The sequence below is a fragment of the Ovis aries genome, chromosome 15 (genome assembly GCF_016772045.2).
Source record: "Ovis aries strain OAR_USU_Benz2616 breed Rambouillet chromosome 15, ARS-UI_Ramb_v3.0, whole genome shotgun sequence".
In the NCBI taxonomy this organism is placed as follows: Eukaryota; Metazoa; Chordata; class Mammalia; order Artiodactyla; family Bovidae; genus Ovis; species Ovis aries.
Genome location: NC_056068.1, coordinates 47704386 through 47720101, shown reverse-complemented (window position 1 = coordinate 47720101; position 15716 = coordinate 47704386). Strand labels below are relative to the sequence as shown.

At 41.0% G+C, this 15716-nt stretch overlaps 1 protein-coding gene across 1 annotated transcript; it reads left to right on the top strand.

Annotated features, from left to right (window-relative positions):
• Window positions 1–945, top strand: LOC101103421 (olfactory receptor 51I2). The gene has a single exon (XM_004016234.4). The coding sequence runs from the start codon at window positions 1–3 to the stop codon at window positions 943–945; it is 945 nt and encodes a 314-aa protein (XP_004016283.1).
• The last annotated feature ends 14771 nt before the right edge of the window (window positions 946–15716 follow it).

Sequence of the window (15716 nt, the reverse complement as noted above, 5' to 3'; positions counted from 1 at the left end):
ATGGGGTTGTTCAATATCACTCACCCTGCCTTTTTCCTTCTGACTGGTATCCCTGGCCTGGAGAGCTCTCAGTTCTGGCTAGCAGGACCCCTCTGTGTGATGTATGCTGTGGCTCTCGGGGGCAACACAGTGATCCTGCAGGCTGTGAGAGCGGAGCCCAGCCTGCATCAGCCCATGTGCTACTTCCTGTCTATGCTGTCTTTCAGCGACGTGGCCATGTCCGTGGCCACACTGCCTACTGTTCTCAGAACCTTCTGCCTCAATGCCCGCACCATTGATTTTGATGCCTGCCTAATCCAGATGTTCCTCATCCATTCCTTCTCCATGATGGAGTCAGGCATTCTGCTGGCCATGAGCTTTGACCGCTATGTGGCCATTTGTGATCCCTTGCGCTATGCCACTGTGCTCACTAACGAAGTCATCGCTGGAGTGGGTTTAGCTGTGACTGCTCGGAGCTTTATCATCCTCTTTCCTCTTCCCTTTCTTTTCAAGAGGCTTCCTATCTGCAGATCCAATGTCCTTTCTCACTCCTACTGCCTTCACCCAGACATGATGAAGCTGGCCTGTGCTGACATCACTATCAACAGCATCTATGGACTCTTTGTTCTTATGTCCACGTTTGGCATGGACTTGTTATTTATCTTCCTCTCCTATGTGCTCATTCTGCACTCAGTCATGGCCATTGCCTCCCATGAGGAACGCCTCAAAGCTCTCAAGACATGTGTCTCACATATCTTGGCTGTACTTGCATTTTATGTACCAATGATTGGAGTCTCCACAGTGCACCGCTTTGGGAAGCATGTCCCACACTACATACATGTCCTTTTGTCCAACATCTACCTCTTCGTGCCTCCTGTGCTCAACCCTCTCATTTATAGCGCCAAGACAAAGGAGATCCGTCGAGCGATCGTTCGCATGTTTCACCACATCAAAATGCGACTTTGACATTTGGTTTTAAAATTTGATGCTTATTGTAGTCATAGACTGTCATCTATGGTGCCATCAACACTACCAAGAATACAATAGATGTGTGTACTGCGGGGGAAGTATAATATCAGGAATGAAGCAGCAAATCTTATAACACAAAACAAATGAATAGTGCAGTCGGCAGACATTAATGGTGTCCATAGAAACATGAATATTAGAGGCAACTGAATGATTAGACAAAACTGTACCAAGGGGATTGATCTAAGGTAGAAATAATTTTCTATAATGACACATATTACTAATATAATTCTAATTAATACATTGAGTCCTAAAAAGTGCCAGGTTCTGTTCTAAATTGTTTTTGTTGAAATTCATTTAATCTTTGTAACAATCTTATGACATATATACAATTAAGTAAATTGTTCAGAGTAACACAGATAATATGGGATCCAGATGAGCTTCAATACTGGTTTGTCTACAGTATTTGTACTCAACCATACAACTACTTTTCACAGCTATTTGTAAGGCCTCCTCAGAGAGCCATTTTGCTTTTTTTGTTTGTTTTTGCATTTCTTTTTCTTGGGGATGGTCTTGCTCCCTGTCTCCTGTACAATGTCATGAACCTCCATCCATAGTTCATCAGACACTCTATCAGATCTAGTCCCTTAAATCTATTTCTCACTTCCACTGTATAGTGGCTCAGAGGTTAAAGTGTTTGCCTGCAATGCAGGAGACCCGGGTTCGATCCCTGGGTCGGGAAGATCCCCTGGAGAAGGAAATGGCAACCCACTCCAGTACTCTTGCCTGGAGAATCCCATGGAGGGAGGAGCCTGGTAAGCTACAGTCCATGGGGTTGCAAAGAGTCAGACACGACTGAGCAACAAACTACTACTAACTACTACTGTATAGTCATAAGGGATTTGATTTAGGTCATACCTGAATGGTCTAGTGGTTTTCCACACTTTCTTCAATTTAAGTATGAATTTAGCAATAAGCAGTTCATGATCTGAGCCACAGTCTGCTCCCCGTCTTGTTTTTGCTGACTATATAGAGCTTCTCCATCTTCGGCTGCAAAGAATATAATCAATCTGATTTTGGTGTTGACCATCTGGTGATGTCCATGTGTAGAGTCTTCTCCTATGTTGTTGGAAGAGGGTGTTTGCTATGACCAGTGCATTCTCTTGGCAGAACTCTGTTAGTCTTTGCCCTGCTTCATTCTGAACTTCAAGGCCAAATTTGTTTGTTACTCCAGGTGTTTCCTGAATTTCTACTGTTGCATTCCAGTCCCCTGTAATGAAAAGGACATCTTTTGGGGGTGTTAGTTCTAAAAGGTCTTATAGGTCTTCATAGAACTGTTCAACTTCAGCTTCTTCAGCGTTACTGGTGGGGGCATAGACTTGGATTACCGTGAGATTGAATGGTTTGCCTTGGAAATGAACAGAGATCATTCTGTCATTTTTGAGACTGCATCCAAGTACTGCATTTTGGACTCTTTTGTTGACTATGATGGCTACTCCATTTCTTCTAAGGGATTCCTGCCCACAGTAGTAGATATAATGGTCATCTGAGTTAAATTCACCGATCCCAGTCCATTTTAGTTCACTGATTCCTAGAATGTCAACATTCACTTTTGCCATCTCCTGTTTGACCACTTCCAATTTGCCTTGATTCATGGACCTAACATTCCAGGTTCCTATGAAATATTGGTCTTTACAGCATCGGATCTTGCTTCTATCACCAGTCCCATTCACAACTGGGTGTTGTTTTTGCTTTGGCTCCATCCTTTCATTCTTTCTGGAGTTATTTCTCCACTGATCTCCAGTAGCATATTGGGCACCTACTGACCTGGGGAGTTCATCTCTCAATGTCCTATCTGTTTGCCTTTTCATACTGTTCATGGGGTTCTCGAGGCAAGAATACTGCAGTGGCTTGCCATTCCCTTCTCCAGTGGACCACATTCTGTCAGACCTCTCCACCATGACCCATCCGTCATGGGTGGCCCCACATGGCATGGCTTAGTTTCATTAAGTTAGACAAGGCTGTAGTCCATGTTTTCAGATTGGCTAGTTGTCTGGAATTGTGGTTTCAGTCTGTCTGCCCTCTGATGCCCTTTCTCAGCACCTACCGTCTTACCTGGGTTTCTCTTACCTTGGACGTGAGGTATCTCTTCATGGCTGCTCCAGCAAAGCGCATCCACTGCTCCTTACCTTGGACGTGGGGTAGCTCCTCTCAGCTATGCTCATGCTTCATCGCAGCCGCAGCGCTCGTGCACTGTCGTCACAGCCAAAAATAGCTGTGAAAAACAGAGAAGTGAAAAGCAAAGGAGAAAAGGAAAGTAACCCATTTGAACTCAAAGTTCCAAAGAATAGCAAGGAGAGATAAGAAAGCCTTCCTCAGCAATCAATGCAAAGAAATAAAGGAAAACAATAGAATGGGAAAGACTGGAGATCTCTTCAAGAAAACTAGAGATACTGCCGGAGTCCAGCCCCGGTGGATCCAGGGAGTTTCGAAGGTGAGATGGAGTCAGCGTCCTAGGAAAAAACGTATTTAATTAAAGATATAGACAAAGATTAGAAACGGATAGTGTAGTAGGAAAAATTAGTGGAGAAAAAGAGGCTAAATAACTTGGTTTACGTGGACTACCAATCACCACCTACATAGGCCACAGGCGTCTTTCCGTTCTCCCGAAGAAGAGGAGGCACTGAGGCCCCCCCGGTCCGATCTTAGAAGCCCAGGCAAAATTAGCAGGCTTGGTGAGTACCCACATTCCAGATGGGAATTCAGCCAGAAAAATGGGGAGCAAGAAAGAAACAACACGGGGGAATCAGTCTTTCCAGAAACTGATCCGAATTTTTTATTTTTAGGTTTGCTTATATACCTTTTGTTACACATAGGGATGAATACAGAGTCACACGGGGGTCAGCAGTCCTGACCTTTATCAAAATCAGGTGCTTCACATAAATGTATTAAAAAAAAAGGTCTTAGGGGTTTTACATCATCTTCTGGCCATGAGGCCTGCTGACATTTTATGATCCTCTCTTTCTGATAACCAAAAAACTTATTTTTTCCAAGGGTGTTTATTCTTAAACCAGGTTCGTAAACCAGGCACCACCCTCTGAAGGTAGCAGATAAATTTGCATTCCTATAGGGTGAGGGTGTAAAGGGTTACAATCAAGAAAGGAATTTATTTAACCTAAGGTTAACATGATCAATCTTAAAGGTTAATACTTATTTCTCCTATATGCTAGTTAAAGGGCAGGGAATATGGAGATTTAGCAGCAAACATCAGCCCAACAAATGAAAACCCTTCACCAATGTTCCCCTTAAGATCTATTTAGTCTTAAGATAGTGATAAAGTTACATTTTTACATAGCAAGGACACTGATTTATAGCGAAGTATAGTGATCTATATCAAGAGAGAAAATTCATTAACTCAAAAAGTCTAGTATTGCTAACATCAAAAACTGCTATTTTCCTTTTCTATATTCCAAATACATTGATCAATATATCCCCAGGTGCCTAAGGATATGGAGGCCTGGTGGCAATCACTGACTCAACAATGAGAAAAGTCCTATGCTAATTAAGACTTTCAAAATACTCCAAACTCTTTGTGCTGTTTATGGTTGAGAGGTTGTCACACAAGCTAGTCTGTCAGCAGAAAGGTTTGACCTGAGACACCCTTGTCACACCCAGGGCAGAGAATTAACAGCAATTATTGGCACAACAAATGAAAAACCCTTCACCAATATAATTCCTAACCAACCCACTATACTAATGATTTCTAACTTCCCAAAATAATTTGCCTTTAGTAAGTCTAGAACATCTCATGCTTCTCACGGTTGGGAGGCTGTAAACAATCACATGTGGCCTGACGAACCTATACAGGCAGGCTAGATAACCTTCAGAGGAGTTTGTAAGTTGAAACACTCTTGTCACGCCCAGGAATTTTTATTGATTTCGAGCTGCACGTTTACTCCTTCTCTGAGAGAACAGGTGGGGAACAGCCCCTCGTAAAGTCAGAGGTGTACGTGAGAGCATGAAACAGTAAAGTAGGTAGACTCTGGTTTTGAGGGTAGATGCTCGGGAACAGGGGGTTTCCTGAGACTTGATCACGCCTTTGCATATGCCGAAGCCTCATTCCTCATGACCTTTGCCATGGGCAGAGTTCCTCACACTGGCTCCTGGAAAGATACCAAGGGAATATTTCATGCAAAGATGGGCTCAATAAAGGACAGAAATGGTATGGACCTAACAGAAGCAGAAGATATTAAGAAGAGGTGGCAAGAATACACAGAAGAACTGTACAAAATGAATCTTCACAACCCAGATAACCACGAGAGTGTGATCACTCCCACTCACCCAGAGCCAGACACCCTGGAATGTGAAGTCAAGTGGGCCTCAGAAAGCATCACTATGAACAAAGCTAGTGGAGGGGATGGAATTCCAGTTGAGCTATTTCAAATTCTAAAAGATGGTGCTGTGAAAGTGCTGCACTCAGTATGCCAGCAAATTTGGAAAACTCATCAGTGGCCACAGGGCTGGAAAATGTCAGTTTTCATTCCAATCCTAAAGAAAGGTAATGCCAAAGAATACTCAAACTACCGCACAATTGCACTCATTTCACACACTAGTAAAATAATGCTCAAAATCCTCCAAACCAGGCTTCAGCATTAAGTGACCTATGAACTTCCAGATGTTCACGCTGGTTTTAGACAAGACAGAGGAACCAGAAATCAAATTGCCAACATCCACTGGATCATCGAAAAAGCAACAGAGTTACAGAAAAAAACATCTACTTCTGCTTTATTGACTATGCCAAAGCCTTTGACTGTGTGGATCACAATAAACTGTGGAAAATTCTGAAAGAGATGGGAATACAGACCACCTGACCTGCCTCTTGAGAAACTTATATGCAGGTCAGGAAACAACAGTTAGAACTGGACATGGAACAACAGACTGGTTCCAAATAGGAAAAGGAGTACATCAAGGCTGTATATTGTCACCCTGCTTATTAAACTTATATGAAGAGTACATCAATAGAAATGCTTGGCTGGAGGAATCACAAGCTGGAATCAAGATTGCCGGGAGAAATATCAATAACTTCAGATATGCAGATGACACCACTGTTATGGCAGAAAGTGAAGAAGAACTAAAAAGCCTCTTGATGAAAGTGAAAGAGGAGAGTGAAAAAGTTGGCTTAAACCCCAACATTCAGAAATCTAAGGCCATAGCATCCGGTCCCATCACTTCATGGCAAATAGATGGGGAAACAGTGGCTGACTTTATATTTCTTGGCTCCAAAAGCACTGTGGATTGTGATTGCAGCCATGAAATTAAAAGAGGCTTGCTCCTTGGAAGGAAAGTTATGACCAACCTAGGCAGCATATTCAAAAGCAGAAACATTGCTTTGCAAACAAAGGTCCGTCTAGTCAAGGCTATGGTTTTTCCAGTGGTCATGTATGGATGTGAGAGTTGGATTATAAAGAAAGCTGAGCACCGAAGAATTGATGTTTTTGAACTGTGGTGTTGGAGAAGACTCTTGAGAGTCCCTTGGACTGCAAGGAGATCCAACCAGTCCTTTCTAAAGGAGATCAGTCCTGGGTGTTCATTGGAAGGTCTGATGCTGAAGCTGAAACTCCAATACTTTGGCCACCTGATGCGGAGAGCTGACTCATTTGAAAAGACCCTGATGCTGGGAAAGATTGAGGGCAGGAGGACAAGGGGACGACAGAGGATTAGATGGTTTGATGGCATCACTGACTCAATGGACATGGATTTGGGTGGACTCCAGGAGTTGGTGATGGACAGGGAGGCCTGGTGTACTGAGGTTCATGGGGTCACAAAGAGTCAGACATGACTGAATGACTGAAGTGAACTGAACTGATACAAATACTGCCTCTCTAATTGGCATCACTATTAACATTACAACTTTCATCACCATTGTTCTCTTCAAATAATCATGAGTTGTTTTAACTTCAAAAAATGAGATTTGATTTATTTTCAGAACTTGCCATAAGATGTATGTGTATGACTCAGGAAAAACGATAAAGACTGACTTCAAAAAGAAACCCCAGATTCCTCTCTGCTTCTTTTTTTTTTTTTTTTTTGTGTTGCTGGAGAAGACTCTTTTTTTTTATTTTTATTTTTTTTATTTTTATTTTTTAATTTTTTAAATTTTAAAATCTTTAATTCTTACATGCATTCCCAAACATGAACCGCCCTCCCACCTCCCTCCCCATAACATCTTTCTGGGTCATCCCCATGCACCAGCCCCAAGCATGCTGCATCCTGCGTCAGACATAAGGGAGAGGGTGGGATGATTTGGGAGAATGACATTCTAACATGTATACTATCATGTGAATTGAATCGCCTCTCTGCTTCTTTTATATGTCTACCATTCAATTCCCCCCCAACAAGGAAAATAATGTTTAATATCTAAGCCATAACTTTTTTTTAGAAAATTTTACTGTGTATAATTTTTATTTCTCTTACCTTCTTGGATTTTTTTAATTGAAATATATTTGATTTACCCTATTATTTAAGTTTCAGTTGTACAGCACATTGATTCACAATTTTTTAAAGATTATATATTTCTTCCACATAATGACATATCAGAAATTATTTCTTCTAGAATTTCTAGCTCCAAAATTTCTAGCATAGGCAGAATAGAGTTTTTATAATTTATGCACTAGAAAATATTTTTGGAACTTCTCTCATACAACGGTATCATCTGCATATCTGAGATTGTTGGTATTTCTCCTGGAAATCTTGATTCCAGCTTGTGTTTCATCCAGCCTGGTACTTCACATGATGTACTCTGCAAATAAGTTAAATAAGCATGGTAACAATATACAGCCTTGATATACACCTTTCCCAATTTTAAACCAGTCCGTTGTTCTGTTTCTTCTTGACCTGCATACAGGTTTCTCAGAAGGCATGTAAGGTAGTCTGGTATTTCCATCTCTTTAAGAATGTTCCACATTTTGTTGTGATCCACACAATCAAAGGCTAGTCAATGAAGCAGAAGTAAATGTTTTTTCTGGAATTCTCTTGCTTTTTCTATGATCCAACGGATGTTGGCAATTTGATCTCCAGTTCCTCTGCCTTTTCTAACTATAGCTTGTACATCTGGAAGTTCTTGGTTGACGTACTGCTGAAGCATAGCTTGAAGGATTTTGACTGTTACCTTGCTAGCATGTGAAATGAGCATAATTGTATGGTAGTTTGAACACTCTTTGACATTGCCCTTCTTTGGGACTGGAATGCAGACTGACCTTTTCCAGTCCTGAGGCCACTGCTGAGTTTTCTAAATTTGCTGGCATATAGAGTGTAGCACTTTACCAGCATCATTTTTTAGAATTTTAAATAGCTCAGCTAGACTCTTGTTTGCAGGGAATAAGGAAAAATGAATTTTTAGGCTTCATCTCCTCTTATGAGGATGGTGTCACCATACGAATAGCATATGACCACAACCTCAGCTTCCATCCTGAGAAGATCCACAATAAGCCCTGCTATTTGTCCTTATGTAGAAATTCCCTTTCATCTCTTTTTTTTTAAACAAGATTTTCTTTTAATTCAGCTATTTTTTTCCTATTGAAAATACTTGGATTCCAGCCAAATAGAAAAGAGAAAATGAATTCTTATACTCTTTTTATTGGGGCCTGTTAGGTCTGCCTCTGAGAAAATTAAATACTGAATATGATGCAGCTAAACTGGTGAGTGTAAGGCCGGACCCCAGGGGCCATGATGGGCCGCCCCTCCTCACCCTCCCACCGGCAGCGGGGGAAGTCCCTAAGGGAAGGAGCCTCCCAGATCCCGGGGACCAATGACAGCACACTTCACCAGCTAAAGCCGCCCCTCCCCAGCCACATAGAAGGACCTGTCAGCCCGCCACGCCTCAGCCTGACGACCTATCCAAACCCCCATTCATCTAGCCTGACCATCCCTCGCAACAAACACATAAAAGCAACCCCCAACACAGACTGCCTCGATCTGCCTCCTTCGGGTCCAGGAACCCCGCCCAGTAGCGCTTCACCATTAAAAAGCCTGTTAGACACTTTTTTGGTGTCCTGGTCGTCTTTTTACCTAAGAGTGAGGTGCTATTTTGAAGTTTGTGAAAAATTTTTCTGAGTAATAAAGGTCATATTTTTGTATTGCCTTGTCATGGGTACTTATCTCTTCCTCCAGGGCCAGGGCTGAGGGGGTTACATAGAGAGAAACAGAGAGAAGAGACAAGAACAAGAGTTATAGCAGGATAAGATCCTTCATCTCTGTGCTTCATATAGTCTCGTAGAAAGTTAGCTTGACTAGAACTGCATACAGAACTGAAAAAATAAAAAAATCTACATTGCTTGAGCCTGTATGGAATTAATTTCTTTGTGAACCTAAGAACAAGAGAATGCTCCTTTTCTCCTAGGAGCAGGAGAACTTCCAGAAAGCAGAGTGTGGTGAAAAGAGCCATGGATGGGGCCCTGGACATGACTCACCATCAGTCTCACCTCCTGGGTACCGCAGAGAGGTCCTGTCTAATCTCTTCAATGCCGTCTCCAGCCATGCTCTGCTAGAAAGAGACTGCTGTGTAGCACAATTACACTTCAGTTAGATGAGACATACTCTCCTCCCAGAAGCTGTTTTATAAATAAACAGGATTAAGGGTTCAGAGGGTCTGTCTTCCTAGTAATAGAAGTCTCTACAAGGACATTTCCCCAACAGGAGACTATCTAATATACACTGAATATATTTTCTGATTATGCTGATGCAATGTGGGCTCAGGATTCATTATTGTTATGTTTAATTTTTCAGTAAGGAAGGATCTACTTGGAGGTGGTTGTCCACTTAAACACAGGTATTCAGATGTCCTCCAGACAGCTGAGTCAACTATGTGCTCCTAAAACCTTTCCTGTTTCATAGAAACAGCAAACAGCTTATAGAGTCTGCAATTATTTTGTGAATTATCATCTCCCTGACCTCAAGCAGTTAGTCAGAAGTCACTGCCAAGGGATTGCCCTCTGCAGGAAAAGTGGAGGAGTGCTAAACAGGTAGTAACTCTATATGAATGTCAGAAAATAAGGTTTGAGTCCATGGATTTCTCATACTAGAATTGGGTATATGTGGTTTGTGTTCATATTTATAATATAAAATATTTTCCTTTTTCTCTTCTATTTCCCATGGAAAACATGCTTATCAAATATAGATAATAAAATAGAAGCAAATTATCCATTAAATTATTAATTTAATTAATATGTTTGTTTTGAACATAAATAATTCATGAATCAAGTGAATTATCTAAACATTTCATAATTCACTGAATCTTAAAAGCCTCCAACATCTTCAAGTGGAAAGTATGACTGCCAGCCAAAACTTTCTATAAATTTCTGGAGTCATGTATCAATCACCCAAATCACTGATGTGTAGCAGGCTCTATTAAAAATTTAGATGACAAACAAATCTCAACTGATAGAAATGCCCAAAAAAAAAAAAGTGTTTATTAAAAAGTTTGATCTTTCAGCGTTTACTGTCAGTCACGTTGATCAGGAGACTTTCTCCCTAAAGTGATTCTCAGCTTCTATTCCTCCTAGCAGAGATATTTAATCACTGTCCTCTGCTCAATGCCAAGTCTAATAAAATGTGGTGATTTGGAGGGAAATGAAAGTAATTCTGGTGGCAAGCTATATTTCTTACAAGTTTTGCCTTTTTGCTCATACCAAACATAATAGCTCATTCATTTATTCATCCAATCTACAATAATTATTGAAACCTACAATGTGGTGAGCATGGTGTTAGTTTTGAGGGCTCAGGGATTACATGATTTACTCATAACGGTTTGTGTGAGAAACCTACCCAGAGAGAGAGGGATGGGTGATGTGAAAGTCTCCTGGGATGTATTTACTAACTACATATCCCTTTTTAAATACCCTCTTACAAAGCTTCACCATGTTTGAATGGTTGCAGTGTGAAGGAGAAGTGTTACTGGTGGAAATGTGGTCAGTGTTCATGCAAACTGTGCCAAGGCTATGTATGTGACTAAGGCAAATATCCCATATTATTAATTGGGAGAGGCAAACTTCCAGGGTGACAGTCTGTGTGTTTACATGAAAGACAGATTCTAGGCAGCAATGGATTAGAGTCAAGTTTAATTATTAGTCTTTACAATCAAACCTGTCCAATGTCTCTGAGTTAAATTATTTTGTAAATATTAAACAGATTAGAATTGCTAGAGTGCTAAGTGACTTTTTATGTATTTGATATGAAATTGTGTGAAAACAAAATCTATTGTATATATTAACATAAAAATTTGAGAGTCAGCAATTTTATAAACAAAATTTGACTAAATATAGACGAGACAAATAAACAAACTTGAAACTCAAAGACATTCCTGTTAAACAATTATCTTCAAGCATTTATATGACTTGGTTATAGACAGTAGATTGGAAATATTGCTCATGTCAATTACTCAGGTAGGTATAGAGATTACTGGAAGGAATGATGCTAAAGCTGAAGCTCCAGTACTTTGGCCAACTCACGCGAAGAGTTGACTCATTGGAAAAGACTCTGATGCTGGGAGGGATTGGGGGCAGGAGGAGAAGGGGACGACAGAGAATGAGATGGCTGGATGGCATCACGGACTCGATGGATGTGAGTCTGAGTGAACTCTGGGAGATGGTGATGGACAGGGAGGCCTGGCGTGCTGCGATTCGTGGGGTCGCAAAGAGTTGGACACGGCTGAGCGACTGAACTGAACTGAACTTAGTAGGAAATAGCATTCAATGTTTGGAAACTCAATCACTGCAAGAATATTTTTACAAGTATTGTACAAAAAAACAGATTTTGTTTATTAGTGGAAAAAGATTTTTATGACACAACTTAGGTATAAACTGGACAATCGGTTATTTTTAAACTCATTCTAACAGGTTTTCATTATAATTTCTTAAAGAACCCTTTTAACGTTTAGTTTACATAAAAATATTATAAACACGTTCAGGATTTATAATTTATTTAGATAGTAAAGAGATGGGAATGTCAGACCACCTGACCTGCCTCTTGAGAAATCTGTATGCAGGTCAGGAAGCAACAGTTAGAACTGGACATGGAACAACAGACTGGTTCCAAATCGGGAAAGAGTACATCAAGTTTGTACATTGTCACCTTGCTTATTTAACTTATATGCAGAGTACATCATGCAGGGCAGGATAAAGCACAAGCTGGAATCAAGATTGCCAGGAGAAATATCAGTAACCTCAGATATGCAGATGACACCACCCTTATGGCAGGAAGCGAAGAAGAACTCAGAGCCTCATGATGAAAATGAAAGAGGAGAGTGAAAAAGTTGTTATAAAACTTAACATTCAGGAAACTAAGATCATGGCATCCAGTCCCATCACTTCATGGCAAATAGATGGGGATATAATGGAAACAGTGGCAGGCTTCATTTTGCGGGGGCTCCAAAATCACTGCAGACGGTGACTGCAGCCATGAAATTAAAAGGCGTTTGCTCCTTGGAAGGAAAGCTGTGACCAGCCTAGACAGCATAGTAAAAAGCAGAGACATTGCTTTGCCAACAAATGTCCATCTAGTCAAAGCCACGATTTTTCCAGTAGTCATGTATGGATATGAGAGTTGGACTATGAAGAAAGCTGAGCCCTGAAGAATTGATGCTTTTTAACTGTGGTATTGGAGCAAACTCTTGAGAGTCCCTTAGACTGCAAGGAGATCAAACCAGTCAATCCTAAAGGAAATCAGTCCTGAATATTCATTGGAAGGACTGATGCTGAAGCTGAAGCTCCAATACTTTGGCCACCTGATGCAAAGAACTGACTCCTTGGAAAAGACCCTGATGCTGGGAAAGATTGAAGGAGAAGGGAACAACAGAGGATGAGATAGTTGGATGGCATCATGACTTGATGGACTTGAGTTTGAGCAAGCTCTGAGAGTTGGTGATGGACAGGGAAGCCTGGTGTGCTACAGTCCATGGGGTCACAAAGAGTCAGACACGACTGAGTGACTGAACTGAGCTGAACACTTCTTTTAACAATTTAAACAAATACAATTTATCTCAGAGAAAAAGCCTTTACTCACAAGTCTGCTATTCAGGGAATTGGTCAATATTTATTATACAGCAGTAAAACATAAACACGTACACATACTACATAAATACATACAGATATATATTATGGATTTTTTCTCTATTAAGAAAACAAAACTTTTAATTTTATGCCTCCTAAACAGTTGTCTCTATAATCTATAGTCACTACAAACAGGTTATGTGAGAGTGTATATGCACGTGTCCCAGTGGTTCTTATCCAACCAAGACTGGAAATTGAGTGCTTCTGTAACACAGAAAGAAATTTCTATCTACATTTTATGCACTGATCCCTTATTTGTTCAGAGCTTAGCCCATTAGTATGCCACTGATGCAACGCAGGCAAGGACACACCTCACAGTGTCTCAAGTATTTTGTGTTATCAAACACAATCCAGCTCCACATCCCCCTTGCTTAGCCCAGAGCGAGACCCAGAGATGTCATTCCATGTGGGTGTGTTCAATGAATAAGCGAGCCACCCCACAAAAGATGAGAAACGTTCACAGTTACATAGTATGCACGCTTCCGATTCTCGTGCCTTGTTCTCTGACTGTTCAGTTTTGTAGTTGAGATTACGAAGTGTTTTTTAAAAAGAAACAAAAAATACTGAAGTCAGTGCAGTTTCCAATAGTCAGGTGAATTAATAGATATAAAGTATTAGGATGTTGTTGCTGTTCAGTCACTCGTCATGCCCAACTCTTTGCAACCCCACGGACTGAAGTATGCTAAGCTTCCCTATCCTTCGCCATCCCCAGAACTTGCTCAAACTCATGTCCATCGAGGTGGTGATACCATCCAACCATCTCATCCTCTGTCGGCCCCTGCTCCTCCTGCCTTCAATCTTTCCCAGCATCAGGGTCTTTTCCAATGAGACAATTCTTCCCATCAGGTGTCCGAAGTATTGGAGCTTCAGCTTCAGCATCAGCATCAGTCCTTCCAATGAATATTCAGGCCTGATTTCCTTTAGGATTTACTGATTGGATCTCCTTGCAGTCCAAGGGACTCCCAAGAGTCTTTTCCAACACCACAGTTCAAAAGCTTCAATTCTTCAGCACTCAGCCTTCTTTATGGTCCAAATCTCATATCCATACATGACTACTGAAAAAACCATAGCTTTAACTATACAGACCTTTGTTGGCAAAGTAATGTTTCTGCTTTTTAATATGCTGTCTAGGTTTATCATAGCTTTTCTTCCAAAGAGCAAGCATTTTTTAATTTCATGGCTGCAGTCACCATCAGCAGTATTTTTGGAGTCCAAGAAAATAAAATCTGTCACTGTTTCCATTGTCTCCCCATCTATTTGCCATGAAATGATGGGATCATTTGCCACGATATTAGTTTTCTGAATGTTTTTTAAAAATTAGGATTTAAATATTTTTCTTTAAAGAAAGATGATCTCCATTGTAAGCATGGGAATCTCAGGGCCATGGGTTAATCTTTGTCTTTGTTTTGTTTTTCCTTTCGTTTTGCTCAGAACTGTGTATGGAGTTTCCAAAAAGGTCTGTATAGTCAAAGCTATGGTTTTTCCAGTAGTCCTGTATGGATATGAGAGTTGGAATATAAAGAAAGCTGAGTGCTGCAGAATTGATGCTTTTGAACTGTGGTGTTGGAGAGTTCCTTGGACTGCAAGGAAATCAAACCAGTCAGTCCTAAAGGAAATCAGTCTAGAATGTTCTTTGGAAGGACTGAGGCTGAAGCTGAAACTCCAGTACTTTGTCCACCTGATGTGAAGAGCTGACTCATTGGAAAAGACCCTGATGCTGAGAAAGATGGAATGTGGGAAGAGAAAGGGATGACAGAGGATGAGATGGTTGGATGGCATCACCAACTTGATGGACACGAGTTTGAACAAGCTCCAGGAGTTGGTAATGGACAGGGAAGCCTGGCGTGCTACAGTCCATGGGGTAGCAAAGAGTCGCACACAACTTAGCAACTGAACTGAACTGTGTATAGCGTTAGCTTATATCCATACAAAGAAGGATGATTCTCCAGGATGACTGGGAAAAGGATTCTCTGGATTGAGAGGGGAGCACACGGTAGCTTTTCCAGCTTCATGTCTCTAAGACTTCCTTTTGTTATGTGAACAGCTCAGAGTAGCATTTCCCTTTGAGGCCATTTCTATGACTCCAAGCTAAGTCTGTTTCCAGAAGACATTTGACTCCCTCCCTCTGTTCCAGCCCCAGAATTCAACAGACCTTCTTTCCCAGGGGAACTCAGCTTTGAAGGTTTGTGTAGCTGTAGCAGCACTTTCTTTTATATGCTTTCTTTATAGCCTTTCCACCTGTTATCACAACCTTCTTTGTCCTTACTCAATGATCGTTCTGTGGGTATGTGATTCCCTTCATGCTAATAATCATCTTGGAAAGACTTATTTACTGAACATTTCTGAGATTATTAAATGCTGTAGACCACTGTGCTACAGGAGCTCCAGTAACTTTCACAGCGGGAAGGGAACAAGTTGATTGGCTCTCTAATAGATACTACTCTCCTTTGTAAATTAAACACTCAAATAAACTTTTCTCCAGAAGAGGATGGCATCAGGTCCCACTGGGGCCTTTTTTGACCTTATCCAATCTGGGGAGCTTTGATTCCCATCCAGTGGGTTTGGGCTCCAATTTGGGGTGTTCTCCTTGGGAAGGGAAACTGTTTATAAGGCACTTCAGAGAAAGGTCACTGGAACTGGGAAATCATGTTAATGTGACTTTCTGGC

Coding starts and splice junctions, on each gene's coding strand:
- LOC101103421 (XM_004016234.4), top strand. CDS start 1: ATGGGGTTGTTCAATATCACTCACCCTGCCTTTTTCCTTCTGACTGGT.